This window comes from Rhinolophus hipposideros (genome assembly GCF_964194185.1).
Source record: "Rhinolophus hipposideros genome assembly, chromosome: 4".
In the NCBI taxonomy this organism is placed as follows: domain Eukaryota; kingdom Metazoa; phylum Chordata; class Mammalia; order Chiroptera; family Rhinolophidae; genus Rhinolophus; species Rhinolophus hipposideros.
In genome coordinates, this window is record NC_138050.1 from 77574109 (window position 1) to 77602107 (window position 27999).

Sequence of the window (27999 nt, forward strand, 5' to 3'; positions counted from 1 at the left end):
GTCACAGATGGAAGCCCAACCCCCGAGCATGGTTGTATTTAGAGACACGGCCTTTAGGGAGGTCGTGAAGATTAAATGAGGTAGAGCCCTAATCTGACAGGATTGGTGTACAAACAGGAAGAAAAAACATTAAAAAGCTCCATCTCCACACACATGTAGAGCACAGGTCATGTGAGTACATGGCAAGAAGACAGCCTTCTGCAAGACAGGAAAAGAATCAGCGCCAGAAACCAAATTTTCTGGCACCCTGATCTTGAACTTCTAGCCTCCAGAAAATAAATTTCTATTTGTAAGCCACCCAGTCTGTGGTATTTTGTTAGGACAGACCGAACAAATGCATAGTTCAACCATCTTTAATTGGTTTAAGCGCTAGGAAAACAGTGAAGCTGGTGACCACGTGAGCATAGATAGATTCGCTTTTTATGCCCCTGGCCTATAACATAGAAAGTAAAGCCGAATATAGATCTTTAAAGTACAGAAAGGGTAGAATCATTCAATTCTGGGTCCTCTATGACATATCAGAGTTGGGGGAAGAAAAAAAGAATTTAATAAACGTACACTAAACCATAAGCGTGTAAAATCTATTTTAAAAAAGTGTAGTAGAGGCAGGAGAACTTATTATGCATGCCTAGGAAAGAAGAACACTTTTCTTTCAGCTATACTCCATTCACGCTGTGTTTCCCCTGCAAATCTAAGGGTAAAATAAGGTAGCTTAAAAGCTATAGGGCACCTATTTCCCACATAGCAAGGACCAAGATGGAACCCTAAAAAGCAACAAACTTATGTAGCCTATATTCCTTAGGAAAAGTAAGAGTTGGGGGAGCAAGCAACAGGGAAGCAAGGCAATAAACTCACAAAAGTTGGTAAAGAATGCTTGGTGTTGCTGTGATCACACCTCTCCACACTCACCGTCAGAGTGCCCTTCTTTGGAGAAAAGCAAATCAGGAAGCTTCAGGTTAATGACATTTGAAAGAAGGTTGCCAATCACTTTAAATCATACCATTTCCCCGAAAATAAGACCCAACTGGACAATCAGCTCTAATGCGTCTTTTGGAGCAAAAATTAATAAGACCGGTCTTATTTTACTATAAGTCTAGGTCTTATGGTATGAGATGAGATATATTATATAATATAATGGCGGGTCTTATATTAATTTTTGCTCCAAGAGACACATTAGAGCTGATTGTCTGGCTTGGTCTTATTTTCGGGGAAACACGGTATTACTTATAACTAAAAGGTGAATTCCCAATTAAGGATGGGGAAGGAGAACATTACCATCACCTTCACTTAATAGAATTCTGTAATTTATGACATTCATATATATTCACTCATTTGATCCTCACATTAGCTTTTTAAGAAGAGCAAGGTCAAAATTAATTCCATTTCACGGAAGGACAAATCGAGACTTAGAACAGTTAAGCTCCGTATCACGTCATGAGGCAAGTAAGTGGTACAGCTAGGACTGGAGCATCCAAATCTCTTACCCGCTATATCCAGTTACCTTTTTACCATCTATGCCTCCTACCTAACCAGAGGTTAGCAGGATAACCTAAAAAGGTTATCATACACTATAGTTTATCCATTAAATAGTATAAGGCTATACTTTTAAGTTTGTAATAGCCACGAGATACTTATTAATGAAAAAGAGGAAAACAGTAACTTTATAGTGAAGGGAGCTGGCAGACATCACCTTAACCTGATGTGATGAGTTAACATTACATGTACGCATGTAGATCATTCCCCTGATACGAGCCACTGAGAAGGGCATATAATTTCTGTGGTATTTTTGCAGAGGCGGGGGAACAAAGGGGCGGGGAGAAACAGAAGAAATGTATAACCTGAATCTTATTATAAAGGAAAACTAACCAGTACTCTTCAAAAAGAATCAAAGTCACAATTAAGAAACTGTTCCAGATTAAAGCAGACTCAAGAAACATGGCAACTAAAAACAATTTGTAATCCTGGATTCAATTCTGAACCAAAAAAAAAGGTATTCGCAGGACAGCTGGCAAAATCGGAATAAGATCTGTAAACTAGTTTGTAGCATTTTATTAATATTAATTTCTTAATGTAGAATATTGGACTGAAATTATATAAAATGCTAACACTTGGAAAAGTTATATGAAAGTTATATTGGAACTGTACTATTTTTATAACTTTTTCCTAAGTTTAAAAGTATTTCAAAATAAGTTTTAAGTTTTAAAAAAACTACAGATACTTGCTTTGAAAATAAATGAAAATCACAGATGAATATACATATAACACAAATATTGAGAACTTATTAATTTTTTCATCATAGAAAAATTCTCATTACATATAAATGTACCAGGTTTCCAAGACAGAAAGTTCTCAAACAATAATCAATTTCACTATACTTAATTCTGAACTACATAGGGGTAAATTTCTCTTATTCTTAGGCTCTTTGTTTAAACGATCAGCCATCACGAAAGACAAGATAATAACAATTTACTAGTTTTAAGACATTTCCACTAAATTATAAAAAATTATGTAAAAATTCTTTTTCTTGTAAACATAACAAATTGAATAAAATTTAATACTTCACAAATATTACATGAGTTTCTTAAGGTATAATTACATTTCTTAAATGTTCCCTTTCTGGATTCACTTATAGTATGTAATGCCATCGAAAAAGCTATGTAAAGACACAGATTTGCAGGCACAGAACAAATTGTTAATGCATTGTTTTTCAATATGTGTGGTGCCCAGACAATTCCTTTAATAACTGTAACTTTTATGACTTGTCCATGGTAGTACTCAAAGGGTACTGAGTAAAGATACTCAACATCATTAATTATTAGGGAAATGCAAATTAAAACCATAATGAGGTACCACCACATACCTAGTGGAATGTCTAAAATAAAAAAATGTCAGTACTAAATGCTGATGAGGATCAGAACAGGAATTGTCATTCACTGCTGGTGAGAATGCATACGGTATAGCCACTTTGAAAGGCAGTTTGGTAATTTCTTAAAAATCAATTCACATTTCAAAACACTCTTTTAATTCTTTTTAAGGGTACAATTACCTTAATTTCTCTTTAATTATGTTCTCAAGTCTAAATTATGTTCTCTTTAATTATGTTCTCAAGTCTAAAATGGGAATAATGCAGGTGATTAATCATTACATAGCACACTGATGTGAAGATTCACACGATACAAAAGACTCAACCTTGAAAGAAAAAAATTCTAATTAGAATCCATTATATTTTTAAGTACTAGAGTTCAAGATCATTTCCACAGACTGCCAATTATCCAATGACCCAAATCTCAATGTCTAGTTTTTAACTGATAAATTACTGAATTCCATTCTCTTAGAAAAATTTCTTAAAAATAAGATCAGAGATAGGCAGGTTAAGCATGTAATAGGCATTTTGCAGTAACACTTTAAGGAGTATGAGAAACTAAAAAAGTATCATGGGATACATACATTTATTTCTTCACACTTTCTGAACATAAACATGCAATTATCTTACCAAATTTAGGTGTAAGTTTTTTTTAGGGTTACATGCAGTAAGACACAGAAATGTAGACTTTGAAAACAGAGGAGGCAAGAATTAAACCAACAAAAAGTTTTTAACTGAAGTATTTTTTTTATTATTATTTTTTTTATCGGGTAACTGTTTTTTCCAGGACCCATTAGCTCCAAGTCAAGTTTTTGTCCTTCAATCTAGTTGTAGAGGACACAGTTCAGCTCCATGTTCAGTCGCCGTTTTCAAACTAGGTGCGGGGGGGGGGGGGGGGAAGGGGGGGCAGCGCAGCCCACCATCCCATGCGGGAATTGAACGGGCAACCTTGCTGTTAAGAGCTTGCGCTTTAACCAACTGTGCCATCCAGGTGCCCCTAACTGAAATATTCTTATTGATAATCATTGTAGTTTTATTTACACAACTTATATAACCTGAAATGCTTAAGTTATAAACCACGTTAAGAAAATCTGGAATTTCTGAAATTTAGAAATAGACAACAGAATTAGAATCTAGACAATAGCTACTGTATAATTTAAGGGGTACGGAAAATATAGCAAGTTGCAATTTGTAGAATAGCCACTAGATGGTAGTGATTACAAATAAATCTGCTCATTAAAACAAATAAGCTCAAGCACTTGCCTAACCTCCTAGAAAAATACAAGAAAGATGAAAGGTAATTTATAGGTTTACTCTTATAACAGTGTGATAGTTGTAGAATAGGAAGCATAAAAATATAAACTATAGAAATTCAGTAAAAATTCAGTAAAAGTCAGATAATTTACATCGATTAAAAATACATTTATATTTACATTAATACACACCACTGGCCAAAAATAAAGTCAACCAAGTGTCTAGATTATCAAGCATTTACAACACTGTTGCATCAGTGAAATGTTTTCAAACCTAAAAACTAAAAACTAAAAAGAAGATAGTAGAATTTAGTGAAATAGAGAAATTACAACTTAGCCGTAAGTCAAATTAGATGGTATCAAGTAACATGGTTTTATTCCTAAGAAACAGGTATTCATATTACAAATAGTACAATAAATTTAAATTCTTTTCTACTTAAAGAGTAAATGTTTATATAACTCAAACAAAATATGTGGGAAGTGTGTTATCAATATAAAGGGTTACAAACTGAACTAAGAAATAAAGCAAGGTTCACTAGACTAACAGTAAAAAACAATAGTTATTTGTAGCTAAAGTGTTCATTCATTTCCATTTCATCATACCTAACACCAAATTTAACTAGAAATTCTAACTGAAACTACAGTGTTTAACACTCCATATATATCAGCTGGTTGCCAACCTGAATAAAATTTAGTAAATTTGAAAACTATAATTGCCTGCCTGCCCACCCACTCACCCACTCTTGAGTGGTTATCTACTTTTATTCTTCAAAAGATGAAATCAAAGAAAGGAAGCAGGAAACCATTCCACAATGGAGGAAAAGGTAAGTGAATTGCCAGACTCAAAAGTAACTTAATTCGGGAAATATGTATTTACTTTTTTTGAAGTTGAATGTGGTATTTTAAATAACTACTCCTTGGTTTTATTATCAAAATAAATCATAAGTTAAAATGAATTAAATTAGCATTCTATCAACGATATGAAAACTTGATCATTTAGCTAGGTTGAGGGCAGAAACTAACCATATCATAGACTAATAAATTTATCTACATGAGTATTAGGTTTCCAAAATGGTTTTAGCAATTTAAAGTTTACTGAGTCTCCTATTGTTTACTGAGTTTATTATGTGCCGATTAGGAGTTGAAATAATGAAGACTATAATAGTTTTCCCTCAAGGATCTGAAGTCTACTTTATAAGTTAAATACCAAGAATTTTGCAGGACATTACAAAATATTATTTAGGTTTCTGGGCTTCTAACTACTCACCATTGCCCCCCAAATAAGACTTACACTTTCATACTTTTGTGTTTCAAATCACATTGTTCTAGTTGCCCAGAATATTTTTTTTTCCAACCTCTCCTTTGGTTTAAAGACACTTAAATGAAAGTCCTCTGCCCCAAAAGCAGAATTTATATTTTCATTCTTTGTGCTCCTATAATACTGAATGGACATGTAGCATTTCTTATATAAAACATTCAGAATAAATATGTGTATAAAGCTCTATACAGTTAGCATCTAGCATGAGTACGATACACAGTTACCTGGTAAGTGTTCAATAAATTCTAGGATTTGAATTATAACATGATCACACTTAACTAATACAAAGAACAATTCACATTTTAAAACAGGTAGATATATGCTAACAGTATTTGCCTTTCTTCACTGTCTATGTCATTTTAAATACACACAAAAAAAGCAAGGTTCACTAGACTAATAGTAAAAAAACAATAGTTGTTTGTAGCTAACAACATTCATTTCCAGTTCATCATACCTAACACCAAATATGGAAGAAGAAAAAACAAAAAGTTTGGAAAGGAATGATCACTTACTGAAAAACGCCAGCATGAAAATCCCATCGTTACCCACTCTGAGCTGCTCTGCATCACTGAAGTCATCTCTTGGTGGACACTCTTCCTCCTGAATCTGTAAAACATATGACATTAGAAGAGTTCACTAAAATAATTACAACTTTATTACCTTAAATGTAAAGATAAGAATTTAAATAAAATAAAATACCCTCAATTTGTTGTATAGACAAAATAAGAATGAGTACAATGTCTAGCACATAGTAAGTAATCAAAAATATTAGCAACTATAAAAAGATAAATATTAAATAACATCAAATTAATGAAAACGGTATCAAGAAAGATAGATGTGGCATTGTTGCTTCAGTGGCAAATGGGAAATAGGAACTTTCATAATCAGTGGTAGAATATAAATGGGTACAATCTCTAGGGTCGGCAATGTGACAATATTTATCAAAAATAAAAGTGTACACACCCTCTGACCCAGCAATTCAGCTCTTCAAATACATTGTTTAGATATACACACACACACCCACTTAAACTCATGGTTCCACACTGTGTGTGGAGACATCGATTGGCTCTCTTTGAGTTACCCTGTGGGAACTGAGACTTGGGGAAACTGGTGTGAGAATATGCTAATACTCTGGTTACTACTACTGATGTGAATAATAAAGTTTTGTCTCTAACCCAGCAGTCTCATGCCTTCTGCCAGCATCCACAAAACTGACAAGCTAATCAGGTAGCTTGCAAGTATGGTAAAATCTCAGATAATTCACAGTTCTTGACAGACCAATGAAATAAATTATTGCTTATCTATCTAGTGAAACTCAAAAAGCAACGTAAAATTTTAAAAATAAAAGAGCAAAAACTTCTGAATATTCTCATGACAATCTCCAAAATACATTAAATGAAAATTGTCTGTAATACAATAAAATTGTAAGAATAATTTTTGTGTACAAAAATACATGAACATATTAATGGATTTGCTTGTAAATATAGAGAGCGTCTTTGAAAGTATAAAGAAAACCCATCATCACTGATTGTCTCTACTATTCAACAAATACTGATGAAGTACCCATTTTACACAAGACTTAACTTCCTGATACCTGGTATATATGCGCATACATGAAACAATGACGCTTGCCTTTCTAGTTTATATTCCAGTGACGGGAGCCAGAACATAAACATAATAAATAGGTTATTTATACAATTATTAAAAGGTATAAATGCTCTGCAAAAAAAAAAAAAAACAAAAAAGAAAGGATGGTTTAGGAATGCTCCAATGTTATGGGTTACAGTATTAAATACGGAGGTCAGCAGGCCTCACTGAGGCCCTAAGACAGGATCATATCCGGCATGTTAGAGAAACCGCAAGGTTCAAGTAGAGTGAATAAGAGAAATAGGAAGAAATGAGGTCAGGAAGTCCACTGAAGGACTTTGGATTTTACTGAGAGGTCTTACAGAGTTGTGATCAAATGAGTTGACATGACTTGATTTATATACTCATAGATATACATAATCTCCATTGGGTAACTGATGTCTCAATTTTGTGTTAGTACACAAAGAGGATCAGAGAAGCTAAGTGTCCTGCCCAAGATCATATAATTAGTAAGGTTGAAGCACTTAGGATCTTTCCATCCTATTACGGTAGTCTCATTACATATGTTGCTTTTCTGAAAGAAAGTGGCTTTCAAAACCATATTGCTCATTTTTGGGGTAAAAAGATTCCTAAAACTCTGCAATCATATCCCAGGCGACCCTCTTATGGTATGTGTAATGACAGGGAACAATTAAATACATGTTAATAAAATTTTATATAGTTCCAAGTTAATTCATGAAATAAACATTGAAGTACATATGAGCCCCCAAAAGCCATCGTCAATAAGATAGCAAGAACATAAATATATTTCATACTTTTTTGAAACACCAGTCCAGAGATTTTATCATGGACTTTTTTAAAAAGATAGAAGACATATGCACAAAGATGCCCGTTACAAGGTTAACACCAAAAACACATGCACGCACACACACACACAAATAATCTAATAGTTCACCAGAGAGAATGGAATTTCATTCAACCATTAAAATAACAAAAAATATTTCTATAAAATGATTAAAAATTAAAGATGGTATCTATGCAATAATTTCAACTACATTCAACATCGATTTATAAATCCTAAAATTGGTAAGACACCAAAATATTTTAAAGTGAAGAGTTCTAACAGAACAACTCTGGTATTTTCTTCTTAATTTCCCACACTGGCTAATGTAAAGAAAGCATTCATTAACTTAACTGATATTTATTAAACACCAAACATGTGCCTAATAACAGCTAGATGCCGGAAATGTAAACACAAGGTCCTTGTCTTGGAGTTGCTCATAATTTTTCAAATGCTAATTTTTATGTCAAAAGACAAGTTACTGACACACAATTGAAAACAAGTTACAAAAAAGAACCCTACCCACTTAAAGGTTATAGAAAACAATACTAACTAATGAACAAGAACATGCCATGTTCTAAAAGTTTTATAAAGTGAATTATTGGAATTCAAATATTTTTCATAGAAATATTAAAAATGAATAGTTCATTTCCATAAATGTATTTAATCATCACATAATACACACGCAACCCTACACATTCGAAATAAAAAACCGTATTTCCACGTCTCCCGGCCAGCCCACCTTACATTCTCCCAATGAGAGTGGATTCAAAAAATAAGCTTTCAGCTCACCCAGCTGAGATTCATTTACAACAGAATATACAAGCATACCTCATTTTACTGTACTTCGCTTTACTGTACTTCACAGATGTCGCAGTTTTTACAAATTATAGGCAAGACCCCAGCAAAAAAATTATGACTCACTTTATTGCAATACTCATTTTATTGTGGTTGTCTGGAACCAAACCTGCAGTATCTCCAAGGTATGCCTATACTCAAATGCTAATAAGAGCTTCTATTTTTTTTTTTTTTTTTTTTTTTTTTTTAACCTGAATCAGGTATGGAAACTCATTCTCAATCATACTTTTCGAAAAGAGGGTGATGGAGTACTGGGTTAGAAACTGATGAACTTAAAAGATTTTTTTTCTTTTTACAAGGATCTAAGTTTTTCTTTTGTGTACAATTCTATTTTGCTTTCCATGAAATTTTCCACATTCCTCACAAGTTAGAGTTACAATATCAGAAGCAGGTGAAAACAGAAAATTTTTCATTGCAGACATTTTCAATTCACGCTGTGGATCACATGAATTTATAATACAGAGTACGGAAAATGACGACAGTGATGGGTTGGAAGAGTAACACTCCAGAGTTTTCTCGCCAAAAGGTAAAATCACCCTTATGCTTTTCTCAAAGCACAGAGAACAAGACTTAATGCTTCCTACTTTCTCTTTAGAGTTCTACCCTATTGTATGGAAGTTAGGACAGTTAAGGACACATGGTCCGTAACACCCTTTAAGGACCTTTGCCATTTCCAACGTCTCTAGGAAGACACTACTTAAGAAAAGGAGTTCCTGTCCCTCTACTTCACTGAGAGGTCATGCATGTGTAACTAGTGCATGTACAAACATGCATGTGCTAAGCAACCTAGAGTTGATTTTAATAGAAACTCCACACTTTATAGGTCTATCCTCCTTCTGATCCTCCCTTCCCAGCATCAAAAATCCATACTGACTGAGCTATACTTACGCCACTGTAACAGACTTACTTTCTCCCTTTGAGAGGGAAAAGGAATAAATAAGTTGGGGTTTACGTATGTGCCCAAACCTATTTATGTTGACGTTTACCTGTGTGTGTGTTGGAGGATGAGAGTGGGAGCAGGTATGGAAAGGGTTGTAGCCAATAAAAGAAATCCATCCAGGAAAAACGCTCACTTACCAGAGAATCTACTTGCTGGGCTCCGGCCTGACGGCGGCAAGAGGAGACTGCTATTCGTAGAAACACCTCTCCCTCTGTCTCACTCTCTCAGACCTAAGCTAATTCTAGCTTTCCTAGGTGAAGTGATTTTTTCCTGAACAAAATGGGATGAATTCAGGAATCTGAAATAACATCTGAAAGTCTGACGCAAGAAAAAAAGGCAAGAAACCTTGGTCCTGCTTGCAGCCAAACAAAAATGTAAATAGTTTCTGCCTTTTACAAGGCTGTAAATAGCGCACATGTATCTCATTGATTCTTCATTACTATGACAGCCAATCCTTTTACCAAAAGAAGAAATAACGTGTATGTATATCATTCACTCTTTATATTAATTACTAAGAGAATGAGGGAGAAAGGGCAGGTAAAATCCTTGATTATCATTCAAAATTCTAAGGTGGGATGTGTTAAAAGGACAAAAAACAAGTGAACTGACTGCATAACTTGAAGGCCTTGTAATTTATTTCTCTGTGCTTTTTAACCTACCTTGAGTTCATTCATAGAGTCACTAGACTATAATACATAAAATATGAATGGGAAAAAAAGATGATTTAGGATTATAGTGATGAACCACAGAATGGAAAAAGGGACATCGACAGTGAAGAGGTTGATGGACTTAAGGTCTAGGTGAAAGAGACCGAGTGTTAGGGTAGGGTAACGGGGTTGAGTGAGTCAGAAGGATGGGAGGTGAAGGTCTGCACATGAGATCCCTGAAATCAAATATTAGGAAGTGATAATTAAATTGGTAAAGTTAAGTAAGGTCTAGGATGACCATAAGCCAAGATGGAATTAAGAGGAAGATCCAAAGAAACAAACAGAAATATGGAGGTCTCGGAATGAAGAAGGTGAATTTAACTAGGAGAGTACTAATTTCACTAAAAAAAAAAAAAAATGATGACACACATAAGCAGTAGTAAAATACTGCCGAAAGAAAAAAAAACTACAGGGACAAACACTCCAACACAGACTACTGTTCTGATGTTAATAAATGTACATATCAATTATAAAGATAATATTCTCAAAAGGAAATAAAATGTGCTTACTCTTTGAGCTGTTTCTGCTGCTGCAGCTGCCATCGCAGCAGCTTTCGCCTTCTCGGCCTCATCATATGTTGGAAGAGAGGTAGCAACACTGTAAGGAGGTGGCACAGGGTAAAACTCACTGTAAACTTCTGTATCTGAAGAAAAGGGATTGAAATAGGATAACCATTAAAACGAACTATTTGACAGAATTTTTATAGCTAAAAACATGATTTAATAATTTACAACAGACCGTTAAAGGCTATTAGTGCTACTGCAGTCCTATGTCATAAGCTATATAACATATGAATTACTACTATAATCATATACATTATTTTAGTCCTGTATTTATTACAAAGAGAAAGAACTGATAAATATTATCTAAAGTGACACACGAAACACAAACCTCAAGAATGAGATTTTGAAAAGGAGTGCAAGACAAGGGAGGCAATGCTGCTACTATGCGGAAAGGATTGACTTGCCCATAATCTCAAAAAAAAGAGAAATATGAGAAATAACAATGGCAAACACTTACATAGCACTAACCATTTAACATGCCACTTCTATGTACATTACTCTTAGCAACTCGAGGTTCAGAAAAAGTTAAGTGATTTGCCAGTATCACACAACCAATAAGTGGCAGAGCCCAGGGATTTCCTGAATTCAAATACTTTGCTCTGATAAAAGGTTAATGTTCCTTCATGTCCGTTTTAGCAACTGCCCTAATCTCATATGCAAACTCAGTATCTCTCTTTGCTAAAAGATGGATGTTTAACTCTTGTCCCTTTCTCCTCCCATTTTCCCATCGACCGAGTTGCTTTCATTTTCTTTGTGTAATTTTTCCCTCCCTAAATTTTGAACTATCTTTGAAATATGATCTCCAGAACAAGTACAGACTGCTTATAAAAAACAAAAAAACAGAAACAAAAACTGTGTCACTCATTGCCAACATAAGTAAAATGACACAGGTCAATCAATTAGGCTTAGGCTAGAATCACTGACATGAAGAAAAAGGTACATTCTAAAAATCGTACATACCACAATGTTTGATGTAACTTCTCTGAGTTCCTCTATTATTATATAACTACACTATTTACATTTTCTACATTGGTTTATAATTTTCTCTACCTCTATCACAATTTCTTGCGTTTCCAAAGTGAAAACACATTTTACTTTAGTAAACCTTTTTCTACTGTGTTTTATGTACATAGATTTTAAAATAAAATTTTTAATGCTCTCTATAAGAGCTCAGGATCTGAAGGTAGGTCATTTTTAATCTAATGAGAGGAAGTGGTAGTAACTATATGATACTGAATGTTATCTACCAAAAGGCAGAAATCATAAATGCTTAGAAAAGATTATTTTTAGGATCTAAAAACACCATAAATGGTCAACTAAATAGATTTCTTTAGCTGAAGTCTAGAGTAGAAGCAAAATGGTAGATCTTTAAAACTGGAACAATGATACATAACATCCAAGGAGACTAGATCTTTTATATTAACAACAGATATGTAAGTTTTTTAAAAGTTTTAAAGTTCAAGATAGAAAAAAAATACTCCCACCAGTAATAGATGAAAGTTTGGAAAGAGCACTAACTTGCTTCAGCTTTAATTTTTCACTTGTTAATTTTACGTATTTTTCTTATACCATTTAAGGCAGTAGCTCTGAACCAGAGAATTTAAAGTCTGGGGAGTTGCAGCCCTAGCTCCTCTTCTTGGAAGTCACATTACCTCAAGCAAATCACTTACACACCACGAACTTCCACTTTCTCATCCATAAAACTGAGCCAGCAAGGCTATCACTTACTATTATGGGATGAAACAGAAGAGTACTCAAGGGGAAGCTGTAAACTGTGAAGCACTATACAAAGTCACCTATGTCTCTGAAACCAACCATAACGTGACCTGCTGAAGAACATAATCTCCACAGAAAACTGGCACTGCCCATATTTAAAATATAACAACTGACCAAGAAGCTGAAAAAAAAAGAATACTATTAATAGTTTTCACTAAACAGAGACCAAAAATTCTAGAATTACTCAGTTCTTGTGTTCAATTATAGTCATGAATGGCCTTTTAGTACAGATGTAAAAAAATAAAGACCAATAATCACAGAGAACAGAACATCTAGAGTTATCAGGCTCAACTTGTTTTACAGTTCAAATTTATCTACCTTTAAAAACGTCATTCTGCATTACCAAAATGATGCCAGATCACAGAAAAATGAGAAGCTTCTCAATTCATTTACGGTGCTTCCATTATATTAATGCCAAAACCACAAAGACAGTACATAAAGTAACTTATAGATCCCACTAATAAAGCTATAAAAACCTAAAATATTAACAAATCTATATCCTGAAGAGAAAAGATTATGAAGACAAACAGAATTTATTCCAGGAATACAGGGACGGATTAGCTTAGAGAAGAAATCTATTATAATAAATGATACATATCATTACATCAAAAATTGAAGGAGAAAAAAATCATTTTATGATGATGAGGTACAGAAAGATGACTCCAAGGTTTCTGGCCTGCTGGAGCCATTTATAGAAAGGGGGAAGACTGTAAAAAGAGGTTTGGTGGTGGAGGAAAAGGCAGTATGCTGTTGAGGTGGTTTTAAACCTTAGTCTATTCTTTGAAACTCTTCACATCAAGAGATAGAGACTAATTTCTCAGCAGTCTTGAATAATCACCAAACTTAGTGATTCACTTCTAACAAGCCAAATGTGGCACATATGACACTGTGTGACTTTTGAGGCAATGTCGTAACAGGTGCTGTAGGTTCCATCTGGATTTCTCTCAGCAAGCTTGTTCTTGGAACCCAGCCTCCATTCAGGGAGGAATCCCAGGACACAACACAAGGCTACAAACAGGTGAGACTGACAATCTCTGCGAGATGGCCCTGGCTGAAGCGTCAACCATCACACATGCAAATAAGAAAGCCTGCAAATTGCCTCCAGCCCCAGTCACCATCAGATGACCATCACATGAGGCCGTGGAGAGAGAACTGCATAACTGAGCAGCAATAGCGATGGTAGCCACAACAAAGGACTGCAATTTCACTTTTAATTATCTTCTGTCATTCAAACCAGACACCAACAGGGATTTTTCTCTCCTCAAGATTACCATCAAATAAATCTAGGGTAGCAAATTCATTGCACTTTACTCTGGAACTTGTAAAATATTGAAGAAAAGTTAGCCTGTAATACATTTTAACAAGCACCAATCCAGCTGTTAAATCATGTAGCCAAAGACAAATAAACCCGATATAAATCAACATAAAATCTGAGCTATTAAAAACATTCCTAGCTGTTTCATACTAAAAACCATACCTGAAGTTGTAGGTACTTCCACAGTAATGCTACTGTAAGGTGGAGGGGAGGACTCCGTCTGGGGTCCTGATGCTGAAGGAGCACTCTGCACCATCTGTGGTGCTGGGTTGGAAGCTGATGGTTGCTCTATGGCAGACGGTTCTGAATTATCCTCTTCATTGTGAAGCTACGAGAACAAAGGAGAAAATAAACATTAATGTGACTAATTTCTTTTTAATTTACACTGATTTTTACAGATTGCTACAGGCAAAGAATTACTGTTTAGCTATAAAGTGAAATAGCATTTAAAAAGATGAATAAAATTTTTAAGAGACCTAATCAGTCAGTAAGTTTAGAATTTTGATAGCTTCTTTACAAAACTGAAGTCCAAATTGTTAAGAATTAATAAAGGAAAAAATTCATGATTGCAAAGATTCAAGTTCATTGAATCCCACAGTAAATACTGTCTACCATGTATCAATTACTGTGTATTGCAAAGCAAAAACTCCTAATGATATAACCACAATGCTATCTCTACTATGCCAGTATCTAGAATAATTGGAAATGTAAACTAAATTAATGAAATGAAATAGCCACGTATAAACATTCCAAAATATGAAATTACTCTAAGGAGTTTTTCCCATGTACCAAAAGAATGACTTATAAAGCAAAATGAGTCAACATTATATCAAATTCCGGAAAATGTTCTTCACCACAACAAATTTACTGAAAGATCAGTAAGTGCTAGGTAATATCTTTAATAATTTAACTCATTGAATCCTCACAACAAACCTATGAGATAGAGACTGTTATCCCCATCTGACGGTTTAAAGGAATGGGGGGCAAACCTGGAAGTATAAAGACTTCAAGTAACTTGCCAAACATCCCAACAACTAGGAAGGGTAAAGCCAGGAATCAAACCCAAGCAGTGTGGCTACAGCCTTCTGACTTCATTTACAGTCATCTTTTAAATGTTCATTCACCAGGAGTTGACAACAACTACACATAGGCAAACCAACCTGAGGTGAAACGATTTTGAGTTAATAAATGTATTATAATTTTAATAAAACTGTCATAAACATACCAAAAATTATTTCTCAAGTTAATAAAACAACTTTTTCCATAACACCAAGGTTTATGTAATAAAATCTACTCAGAGAAACTGAATTCTAAGGTCAAATAATCAATAAAGTGAACTTTGTATGAGTTTTAAATTTACTTGCAGCACTTTTTTCTTTTATTTATCTAAACTTTTTTTATTAGTTTCATTATTTTTTTATTAGTTTATTAGTTTCAGGTGCACAAAACAATGTAATAGTTAGACATTTATCATTTATATCCCTCACACAGTGACAACCTCCCTCCCCCCATCCACTACCCCTCTGACACTGCACACAGCCATTACATTTCCACTCTGACTAGCAGTACTTTGCCCCAATGTCACAAAGCATTTCCCATGTTTCCCATTACAAGGTACCCAGGGGAATTCCTAATTGAATCATTTCTGATCATACTTTTAAGAGCAAAAATGTGAGATGAGCAAGTTAAGGCAAACAAAAGTAAAGTACAGATAATACACTTAGCAACATCAACTAAACAATTCAGTAATAGTGAAGGTGTCAAAGGGGAAACCACTTTTCCAATATACTATTAATGCTGCAAATGTAGATGAACTAACTGTACTAAAGAAAAAAGTCTTATGACAAAACAGCTCTCCTCTAGCTCTTCACAAGAAATATTCCTTACACATCAAATACATAAATGTGTTCTCCATAATGACTAACTTATTTTTAAAACCTTTCAAAATGTATTCAAATAACTACAATAAAAATATAAACTGCAGACACTTTTACATATGATCTCAGAAATAAACCTCTGGTACTTCTAAAACATGCCCTAATTTTATTTCAACTGCCCTACCTAACACCTCTAGTTTTGTTTTTACAAAATTATAATACACAGTGAACATTTGCTATATGTCAACAGTAAAACCCAGTAACCCAGTCAACAATCCCTACCCACTATAGCATAGAACTTACAATTTACTTTCAATGCAACATTATAATTTTGATATTTTTGGCGCCTCAATAAATTAACCTACGCTTGTCTTTTAACTAAATTCAGGCAAGTGCTCAAATCAATTTACATGTTTATCAAATAAGATAACACCATTTGTGGAAAATTTTTCTTTATCACTGTCCCATAATGCTTCTATGTTACTTTTTAAAATGATTACCTAAACAGCAAAAGCTGGGGGTGGGCGGAATGGGGTGGTACCTACATAGGAGTATAGAGCACCCCATGAGTCCCTGGAAAAAACTCCTCCATGAAGAAAACCAAGCAATCAGAAAACTGATCAAGTAAAAAGCAAATAAAGAGAAAAGCAATTGGAAAAGACATGGTGGTTAGCGCTTAATTCTTTTAAATACAGAACTAATGCTAAACATAGAGGTAAGTACTAAATAGCTACTGGCAAAGAAGAGCAAACATTATATACCCTGTAAAAGTAAAAATACAAGCAATGTAAAAATCAGGCTCTGGGGAAAAAAGACATGAAACTATTAGGACCACTCACCTCATCTTTCACAGCAGGGGTTTAATTTCTAATATCTACAATTAAAACATGCTTATCAATAGCCACCTATTTTAATATTTAAAAATGTTTTAATAAAATTAAACTAAAACATGCAGTTTTTTCCAACTATTCCTATTTCTTACTGGTTTTTATAATCTTTATTTTAGTGAAATTCTACAAAACCTAATAACTCTGTGGGAAAAAAAGTCCTTTATTGAGAATTCAGCAATTTTTTAAGGTATTTTCCTTGCTTTATGGTATTTAATTTAAATTAAATTTAAACAAATTCGTATTTCATATACTCATTTTTAAAAATAGCAAAAATAGCATTATCCTATTCTTAACCTTCTCCCTATCTATAAGCACAAATGGAATGATGTTCAACAAATGTTAACAGAAATTATTCCTGGTGGGTAAGATTTGGATGCCTAGATTGCTTCTTTCTTTGTACTTATACTGCCTTTATTTTAAAAGATAAGTACATATCACTTTTTATAAAAATTAAAATGGTCATCGCAAAAGGTGCATTCTCATTTTAAAACTACAGCCAAAAAAAAACTAATCAGATACTTAAAAATAGGATTTTTTTTCATGATTTCAAGCATTCTTTATTAGATTAGATTACAATTTAGTCATATACGAGATGTGATCACAAAATACAGTGGGTGTTTAAAAAAATATATTACAGTAAAAGACACATTGTCATTAATCCCCCTAAAATTCTCCCCCTCACTTTGAACACACTTATCCCATCGTTCTTGCCACTTTCTGAAGCAGTTCTGGAAGTCCCCTTTCATGAGTGTCTTTAGTTATGCTGTCGTTGCTGCCTCGATGTCCTAAATCATTTTGACTTTGGGGAAGAGCCAGAAGTCGGTACCAGATCCAGCGAATAAGGTGGATGAGGACACACCATAATGTTTTTATTGACAGAAATTGCCATACCAGAAGCAATGTGTGACGCGAAACATTATCATGATGGAGGATGATTTAAGGCACACTTCTCTCACACCTTCTCTCAACGGTAGCTCACACCTGACTGATCTCACCAAACAAACCGAAACTTGTCACACACTGTTACTAAGGTTTGATGGGCCTCTTCCCTTATTGAAGATCCCTGCCTTTCTGTTGTATGGTACTCAGCAACAGCATTCACTGTTATTTCTTGATCACAAAGGAAAGGCTCCGTGTCACACACAGCTTCTGGTACAGCAATTTCTGTCAAATAAAAAGATCACGGTGTGTCCTCATTCACTTTATTCATGGACCTGGCACCATGCGACTTCTGGCTCTTCCCCAAAGTCAAAATGACCATGAAAGACAAATGTTTTTTGAATCGATTCAGGACTTCGAGGCAGCCACGACAGTGCAACTAAAGACACTCACGAAAGAGGACGTCCAGAACTGCTTCAGAAAGTGGCAAGAACAATGGGATAAGTGTGTTCGAAGTGAGAGGTAGTATTTTGAGAGGGATTAATGGCAATGTCTTTTACTGTAATTTTTTTTTTAATTTAAACATCTACCATAATTTTATCACACCCCGTAAATGTCCTTTAATTTTATTATTTTTGTCTACAATTATTCTCACACTCACAAAGGACACACCTTTGTTTGTTTTGTTTTGTTTTGTTTTCTAATTTCTTTTCAACCTAGGTGTTTGAATTTGGAGTTCAGATAATAAGTATAATTGTTGTAGCCATGGTTATAACATTTGTTTTTCCTCCCTTTTTCATTTTTATTTTCCAATTACAGTTGACATTCAGCATTATTTTGTATTAATTGCAGGTATACAGCATAGTAGTTAGACATTTGTATAATTTATGAAGTGATCCCCCTGATTAGTCTGGTACCCACCTGACACTATAAAACAGGATTTATTTATAAAGCTGTTCATCATAATAATGGAAAACCAAAAACAATCTATTCATCCAAAATAGAATAAAAACACTGTAACAATACAATAGAACAGCAGACATTTAAGGTGGTGTTTCGAAAGGATACTTAATGACCTAAAGAAATGCTCATGATACAGTGTAAGGAAGTGTGTGTGCATGTGTGTGTGTGCATGTGTGTGTGTGCATGTAAATTATATATTATTCCAACTTTAAATAAAACAATGTTAACAGTTTCAAAATGAGAACAGGCAAAATGGGTAGCATTGAAAGTTGTCTGTTATTTTCTTGGTGTTTTTTTTACTTTTCTATATTTTTTCCAAGTTCTCTGGAACAGAGATGAAAGCAAAAAAACATTTTTTGTGTGTGTTCTTAATGTAGGGCAGAAAGTGATACGTTAAAGAGATTTCCATCTGTGCTTAAAGGAATAAGTTTCTGTAAGTTAAAAAACTAACTGACATTTGTAAAATTTCTCAATGATACTGAAAAAACAAAAAATTACCAGACTCCACACCCATTCAATAACCTTTTATAACCATTATCTTTATAAGAAACAGGTACATAAACAGGTACATAAACCCAGATATGATCATGTTTGCTATTTTCCATCAGCCAGATAACATTACTAATACATAAAGTAACACCAGCACATATCCATTTTAATGTGTGATTTTCTAATGAAACCCATTTTCATGGTTAAAATGATTCATACGGGCTTTTTGTCTCCCACCTAACAAGAGTTTTATTCATGGTGCCCTTTTGCCTTAACTGTCAATCATGTTATATATTCATCTACGTAACCTACAAAAGCATTCTGTTTTCACAGCAATACTATCTTTTCTCTGGACTCTAATTGTGAGGATGGCACACTGACATTGTGAGCAACACGCCACCCATGTTCCAACCGCTTTACTCAACAACCTGTCTGATAAAGGACTCTGCAAATTTTCCACAAACAACTCCATGAGAAAATACAATGCTCACTCAGCACCCAGCACAGCAGCAGTAAGCTACTGTGACAATAAATGTTGTGTTGGTCAGTTTTCTTCTACTGCAGCCCTATGTATAAGTATAAACTAAACTCTAGAAATCAGATACTTTCACAATATTTAAATGTTATTTGGTAGAAAAGTGCAAAAATGATAGGGACATGTCACAAGGATATAGGAACAGATGGAAGAGGCTCCCACTGGTTAAATCTGGGATGATATGAACCTCAAAATAAATGCTGATCATGTAAATTATAAGCAACAGAATAAAACAAAAAACCATGAATTCATACTGACAAATAAATATATAAGTTGGAGGCAAGGGCAAGTTCTTCCTTATAGAATTCTAAATAATAAATGTAGAACTAATGACAGAATTAGGAAATCACCAATTGACAACCACCATAGATATAACTCTCTTAGACAACAATAACCAACGAATTCTAAAACCGATGGGTGAATGTATAATTTCTTTAAGGACATTTGTGGACTATACTGCAACATAACCAACATGAACTTTTCCTAAACATGTCATGAAAGACAGAAAAAAGATTAAAGAACGGTTCCAGATTAAAAGAGATCGAGATAAAGTACCAATAAATAAGCACAATATTTAATCATGAACTAGACCCTGATCATTTAAAAAAGGGGGAGAGGGTTTTTTTTTGCTATAAAAGGCATTAGTAAAGAAACTGGTAAAAAATTTTTTATAGATTATAGTATTGTTTCAATGTTATTGATTTTGATAATTGCACTGCAGTTTGTTAAGAGAATGTCTTTGTTTTTAGGAAATATACACTGGAAAATATTTAGATGTAAAGGGATAGCAAGTCTGCCATTTACTTTCAAATGTTTCAGAAAAAAATATAATGTATGTATATGCATATATAAAGAGAATATCACAAAACAAATGTAATAAAATGTCAATATTTAAGGAAATTAGGTGAATGCTATATAGGAATTATTTGTACTATCTTTCCTACACTTCTCTGTAAGTCTAAAATGATTTTAAAGTTAAAGAAAAAAACAAAATGCTATATATAGGTATGGAAATAGAAAAATATTGGATAAAAACAAACAGATTAACTTAAAACTCTACAATCCAACTTCTAATAATTTCCACTCTATTGCTAGAAGCCCTGTTATGATCATTAAAAACCTCTACACTTTTAGGGACTTCACAAAATGATTTCTCCACATTTAATCCAAATCCAGTTTTCCCTGGATGGCACCACAAGAATGTTAATATTCACACAAGTCCCCCCTACCTGGGAACAAGACGACAAGGAAAATGTTCTTGAATATCGCCCATACTATTACAGACCAAGAGCCTCTCTTTGAGTTCACGTTGTCTATACTCTGCCAGACCCTCTCTCATCCTGGTCTTATTAGTCTTTACAAGGGTCCGAATCATTCCCCAGTAAGACTTACAAGCCAGCTCCCTATCCCCTCTACCTTAAATCCCACCACAATACAAGCAGCTAAACCAGCTCCACACCTCAGCTGTAAGACAGAAAGTAGCAGTCCTAACAGCCACAGTTGAGTGGTCCAGTAACGACATCAGTTCTCTCCTTCTCCGACCTGATCACCATCTACAACTGCTTCTCCTAGAAAACACTAGATTTCTACATCTTCCTGGTTTTTACCTTTCTCACTCCCTTCCTCTCATAAAATCTATTCTTTGGGCCCTACATTTGCTGCCATCTGGTTACTTCTTATCCTATGGAGCCTGGACTATAAAGTGAAAAGCTTGCATGACATTCATCCTCCATTTCCCAGTTCCTGTATCTTCTGGCACATCTACGCCATTGAGACCCAATCTGGGGCAAGTCCGTCTACTATCTCCTGGTAGGAGGAAAACAGATCACATAACCTTGTAGACGGGTGCCAGTACAAATTTAGTTTCTAATTCCAGCCGGGCTGGCTGTGAGAACTAGTCATCAGCAAGGCAGGTGTTTCAGCTCCGCTACTCTCCTATTCCCCCACATCCAACCATGGAACTCTCAGTCAAATGTCTTTGCTTCCTACTTCACAGAGGAAAACAGGTTTTCAAGCAAAACTCCTTCCAACTTATCTTCGCTGCGTCATTAAATTTAGCATTATGGCATCCATCCTAATTTATATTCTTTGCTTCTAAATGCCAGACAACTGTACAGAGAAGATCCTGCCTCCCAAAGTATCATTTTTCCTTTAAATAATGTCTCTCCTTTTCTCCCCTAAATTCTCTCTCTATCCGCATATATATTCTATTCACGCCATATTGAAAAAAGAAAAAAACCTTCACCCAGCTAAAATTAAAATTTTTTTCTCATGCTTTTTGAACTATTTCCATCTCTCCTTTCTTTTCTTCAGTGACAAACATCTTAAAAGAAAAAAAAAGGTATCTACCCTCATTCTGCACGCTTCTAATGCTCATTTCAACTCCCTAGTCCATTACCATTTGGCTTTCACTCAAACAATTCTTACAAAGAACACTGACCTCCTAATTGTTAAACCCATAAACGTTTTTTCAGTCCTCACCCTACCAAATAGCTTTAACATATTCAACACAGTTCAGTGTATTCTGTTTTTTCTTTAGCTTCCAGGGAAATATGCCTTTCCGGTTTTCCTCCTATTTTTAACTATTCATTCTTGTTTCTTTCGTAGGGGTCCTGATTTTCCTCTGCCAACTTTAAAGTCTTAGCTAAAACTGAATCCTCTGACACACAGACTAAATGGTAGCTGAACGGTGTGTAACTGGTTTGATTTACTTTCATTTGCAAGGGCATAAGGCAACTAGCCCCATGTAATACTGTTAAAATTACTATTACAAGCATTCATTTGTCCTTTTAAAAATTAGTGTGGTGTCCTGTCTTGTTTGATTTCACATTCTTTTAGATGATCAGGTAGTTGCTACAAGAATAAACTAGAAAAGAAGATAATTTGATGCTAGAAGATCTAAATCTAAAATACAGATCTACCACCTCCTAGCTGTATAACCTTGATTAGGTCTTTGAGCCTCATCTTTTCTGTGATCCATTAATTTCTTCAGTCAGTCGGTTATCAATCAGTGACTCAACCAACTTTACTAAATGACTAACATGTTCCAGGTACTATACTGGGTACAGGAAATAGGTACAAATCTCAACCCAGCAATCCCTGGGACTTCTAGCTTCTAACAACCAGGAGCTCTGAGGCAACGCCGTAATAAATATGACTAGGGCTGCAACTCGGGGATAAAAGAAAAAAACAGGGAGCTAAGACTAGCAAGGAACACCAACTTTCTTCAGAGAAAGTGTTGTTCTTTCCGCAGTAAACACAGAGACGCTAAGAATAGAATCCTCAGCAAAATTAAATACAGTAAAATCAATTACTAAGGCATGTTGAGGATAGTTTGTCCAGGAAGCATTAGCAAATGTCAAGACACCACTGCAGGCAACAGTCAAAGGGCTCATCCATCAAAGGGTTATATGCCAAAGCAAACCCTCAAAAGTTGGCTAATAAATCTAGATATATAATCTGAATAATTTCATAATACCAGAAGCCAAATACTGTCCTTCTCTCCCCCTCCTTCTCTCTCTCTCTCTCTAAAAGTTAGCAACCATGTGCCCTTATACTGATTCACCCTGTATATTTCTTTATTCCTGTATAAATAATACTTATTCTCATGTTACAATGATCAGTATAATGCCACATTTCTAAAGGCACTAGTCAATACAAAAACAATGTAACCGCAAGGTTTTCAACAGAATTTGACATGACTGGCATTTTCTAACAAACATTTACACACGTGAATTCCATTACTGAATTGATTTGCACTAGAAAATGCACAAGACAAAACGTCATAACTTGTGCCTTTGAAAAAAACAGGGTAAAAGTAGTATCCAGAGAAGCTGTGAGTAGGTTGTTCTCTGCGGTACTCAAATTCCAACTGTCAGCGCAGACTAAAACAAATTCACCAAATAGTTTTGGAGGGGGTTAAAAAACCCTAGTAATCTAAAATTTTTACTTTACATTTTGCTTTAAAGAGAAACTTTTTGTTAGCATTAACTAAAACACTGATAAAGACAGACTTGAAAGTATTTTATTATACAGTAACTTTGCTTTTTACAAGTTCAATGAAAAGCACTATATAAGATCATATTATGTACAGATAAATGAAATAACAAACTACTAGTCCAGGTACTGCGTTTCCCCGAAAATAAGACCTAGCCGGACAATCAGCTCTAATGCGTCTTTTGGAGCAAAAATTAATATAAGACCGGTCTTATTTTACTATCATATAAGATCGGGTCTTATATTAATTTTTGCTCCAAAAGACGCATTAGACCTGATTATCCAGCTAGGTCTTATTTTCGGGGAAATGGAATATCTGAGCCTACTCAATCACCATCAATGGGCTAAGAATAAAAAGGATACTGGGTAAGTGGAGCACACAGGCGCTGGAATACACTTTTCTAGATTCAAACCTGGGCTCCAGCACTTACTAACTCTGTGACTTGCCTGAGCCTCAATTTTATCATCTATAAAGTGGGGTCTATTTTCTCATATGGTTTTTGTAAAGATTACAAAAATGAACACCTGTATATACTCCGAATAATGTCTGACGTAGTAAATGCCCAATAAATGTTAGTTTTTTTTAAGCACTATATATACTACATATAATCTACTTTAGTCCTTATAACAATCCTCTAAGGTGAGTAGGATGGAACAAATTTCAAATAATTGAACTGTCACACTAGTTGGGGCAAAGAAAGATTCAAATTCAGGTTTTAATGTCACTAAATCCAGGCTCTTTCTATTTCAAGATGCCTCCAATAAAAATTTACAGGTAGTAATCTACCACGCCACAAGATTACCTATAGAAATTCTTGTAACGCTGATTTGAGGACACTCTGCTACTACATACACATCTTTGAATCTACCCATCTACTTCTCTTCAATTCTTCTACTCTAACCCAAGCCACCATTATTCCTTACCTGAGCTACTGCCATAGCTTCCTAACTAAGCTGCAGGCACTGACATTTGTGAGGCCCAGAATGAAAAGATTGGCTCACCAGAAGATGATACAACACTGACGTCCACCAATCAACAAGTCAAAAATACACAAGCACAACTCACAGACTATAAATAGGCAGAGAAGGAACACCCATATTTAAAAAAACCTCCAACGTGAAAGAAAAACAAAACAAAAATATTAGGAGGAAAGTTAATGCAGGAAGTAGAAACACAAAAAACTCAAAAAGCTACAGCTGACTCAAATTCCAGTATGACAGTGTAGGCCTCTATAGTCCAACCCTCCCACTGACAGCAACTATAAACTTGGAACAAAATACAAACAAAACAACTATCTGAGCATTCTGAACTACAGAAAACCAGGAAGGAAAGTTAAAACATGGAGAAGCAACCTGCACAAATGAGAGTCCCCTCCCCCCCTTCCTTTCTTCTTTTTGCAGCTTTTCTCTGAGGCAGAGAACCATAGTTGTGGAGAGGCACTGGGGCTCAGGCTGTTGAAACCCCAATAGAAACTGCTATTTCGAGCCAGAGTAAGCATGGAATGGAGCCCAGGCAGAGCAGAAAGTGAGGGGAAATCACTGCCCTCGAACCATTCATGTATAGGACTGACCCAAAACACATTAGTAAAGGCCTAAGAAATTAAGCGTAGATTTGCACCACTGAACAGTGTGAGACAGTGCTTACAATAGTTAATTATCTCAATTTCTTTCTATATTTTAAGGCTTACAAATCTAAAGCTCAAGTGACTGCCTCTAAAAAAGAATATCTATGTTCTCCAGAGGACCACAGCAAAACCTTCATAATATCCAGGAAAATATCCAACATTACTAGAAATACAAAATACTAGTGAATATGTATTATTCTCTACAGAAAAGGCAATCAAGAGACGCCAATTCCAGTATGAGTCAGACATATAGTCACCAAACAAGGATTTGAAAGCAGCTATTATAAAAGAAGTGAGATTACAGTGAGTGCATTCTCTTACTACAAAATTACTAAATTTGAAATTAAAAAAAAAAGATTAAGAAAATCCCAAATAAATAGAAATTTAACACACTTCTAAATAATGTATGGTTCAAAGGAGAAATCACAAGAGAAAATGGAAAGCATCTATACTAAATAATGAAATGCAACATGTCACAATTTGCAGGACGTAGCAAAAACACTGATAGATGGATGCTTATATTAAAGGAAAATGGTTACATTAGGGGAAAAAAAAAGTCTAAAATCAATGACCAACATTTCCACCATTAGAAATTAGAGAATAAAAAGTAAACCTTAAAAAAAGGAAGGAAACAGTAAATAATGAGGTAAAAGCAGAAATCAGTAAAAGAGAACACAGAGACATTTAACAAAGCCAAAAGCTGTTTCTTTAAAAAGATCAACAAAATTAACAAAAATCGCAGCCAGACTATTCAAGGAAAAAAGAAAAGAAAGCAAATGCCTAATGTCAGGAATGAAAAAGGGGTTCTCACCACAGACCTACAAATGTTAAAGTGCTCAAAAGGGATTATGAATTTGATGGCAACAAATTCATCACTTTATTTATTTAGTTATTACCTCCAGGCATCTTTTCTTAGAAACCTACTGGAAAATATGTTCAACTAAAATAAGCGAGTAAACCAAAAACAGAAAGTCTTAGAAGTCAAGATACAGAGGGTCCCACATAACAGTGATGAAGGAAAAAGACTCAGTATGACAGGCCTACATAACAGACAGTACAGATAGGGGCAGGAGGATGGTGGGCTCCAGGAAGAGTCTTCAAAGAACAAAATAAAGGAACTAAAAATTATCTAATGCATTTGACCATGCAAAAAATACAGCTGAAGAGCAAATTTTGAAAAACCACCAGAGGATATGCAAAGAATTAACAACAGATACAGAGAAAAATAAAGACTTAAAAATTAGGCCACTCCATGAAAAATTTTAAACGTTTACCTGATTCAGTAGTGAACAATATTTACAGTCATAAAATGTAAATACTAATTTCTGATTTAACTGAAAATAAGGTGCTTTTCATACATTTAATCCTCCCAATAATTCTATGAGGTGGGTAGGTACCTCTATTATCCTTACTTTATAGATGAGGAAGCCATGGCATAGAGAGGTTAAGTAATTGGCCTGAAGTTCTAGTGCTTGTAAGTAAGGAGCAAGATTTGAATTCAAGGTCAGACGACGAAAGTTATGATCTAACAAGGGAAAGCAGGACACGTAAAAAAAAAGTAATAAATCAACAGGTAGCTGAATCCACATATCGGTTAAAAATACAGAGTTAAAAATACAAAGCAGTTAAAAGAGTTAAAGATTATTTTCTTCTGAGGAAAAAGGCTTGGAGGACAAAGGGGATGGAAAAGGAGACTGTTATTTTTCATTATTTGTCTTTTGATATTCTAACTTTTGAAACTGTATGCCTATATTATTTTGATTTTTAAAAAATGCTGGTTAAAAAAAACAAAACAAAAAACTTGTCCACAAGCTGAATTCAGCCCATTTAAGGATCACTGAGTTGTGGGTTTGGACAATCAGCTGGGTTCACTTAGTAGCTAGGTAACTAGTGACTCACCATCCATGCTCCCCATGTCTGCACCACTATGAATAAAAGAAAGTTAACTTCAATGAAAGTTCTATTTCCCAGGATCTTTGATACATTTTAACTCAGTTGATATGTTTACAAGTAACAAAATTTGTCTTCCACGCTTTGCTGCATAACCTTGACCAGATTCAACCTCAGACAATCTGCTATAAAATGAAAAGGCTGAGGAAAACAGTCACTGACTACTACTTTCACCATCTGGAAACAGTTTATTATCTGTCTTTCCATAGGTGAATCAAAAAACCTAACCATGGTTCACTATCTGGCAAATGTAAGCCACTAAGCAGATGATGAATTAAGTAAAAATACCAGAATTCATCTAAACAGATTCCTTGGCACTATTCTAAAAGCAAAGTATATTCCCTAATTATGGATATCAAGGATATCCAGGTTGTATAGGCTAGGCAATAATACATTGTTACTCTTACGTAACAGAACTCTGGAAAACTGTTTGCTTTATAAATATAAGATAATACCAGTAATCTCATGCATACCCCTGAAATTATTCAGAAAAGGCATTCCTTTATTTCTTCAATAAGTACTATTTACTATGCACATAATGGGCCCATAACTGTGCTACATACTGTTATAAGCAAGACATATCTAAGCCCTACTTCCCATTGAGTTTGGAATAAGGACTATGAGAGGGATGAGTGCACAGTGTTAAAAGAACACACAAAACTTGGTAGTAAAAGGTGGGAAATGGAAATGGGGAGGCAGAGGGTGAGGAAAAGTTTTCTGGAGAAAAGAACATCTACACAGATCTGAATAAAGAGCAGACATTAATTAGTCCGG

General features: G+C 34.7%; 1 protein-coding gene across 1 annotated transcript in view; it reads right to left on the reverse strand.

The window, feature by feature from the left end:
• The window catches only part of NDFIP2 (Nedd4 family interacting protein 2), a 59486-nt gene that overhangs the window by 21448 nt on the left and 10039 nt on the right, over positions 1-27999 (reverse strand). The window contains exons 2-4 of the mRNA XM_081045553.1: positions 14184-14349; positions 10877-11010; positions 5947-6040 (exon numbers count right to left, since the gene is read on the reverse strand). Coding sequence (XP_080901679.1) covers positions 5947-6040; positions 10877-11010; positions 14184-14349 — 394 coding nt within the window. The remainder of the gene's footprint in view (positions 1-5946; positions 6041-10876; positions 11011-14183; positions 14350-27999) is intronic.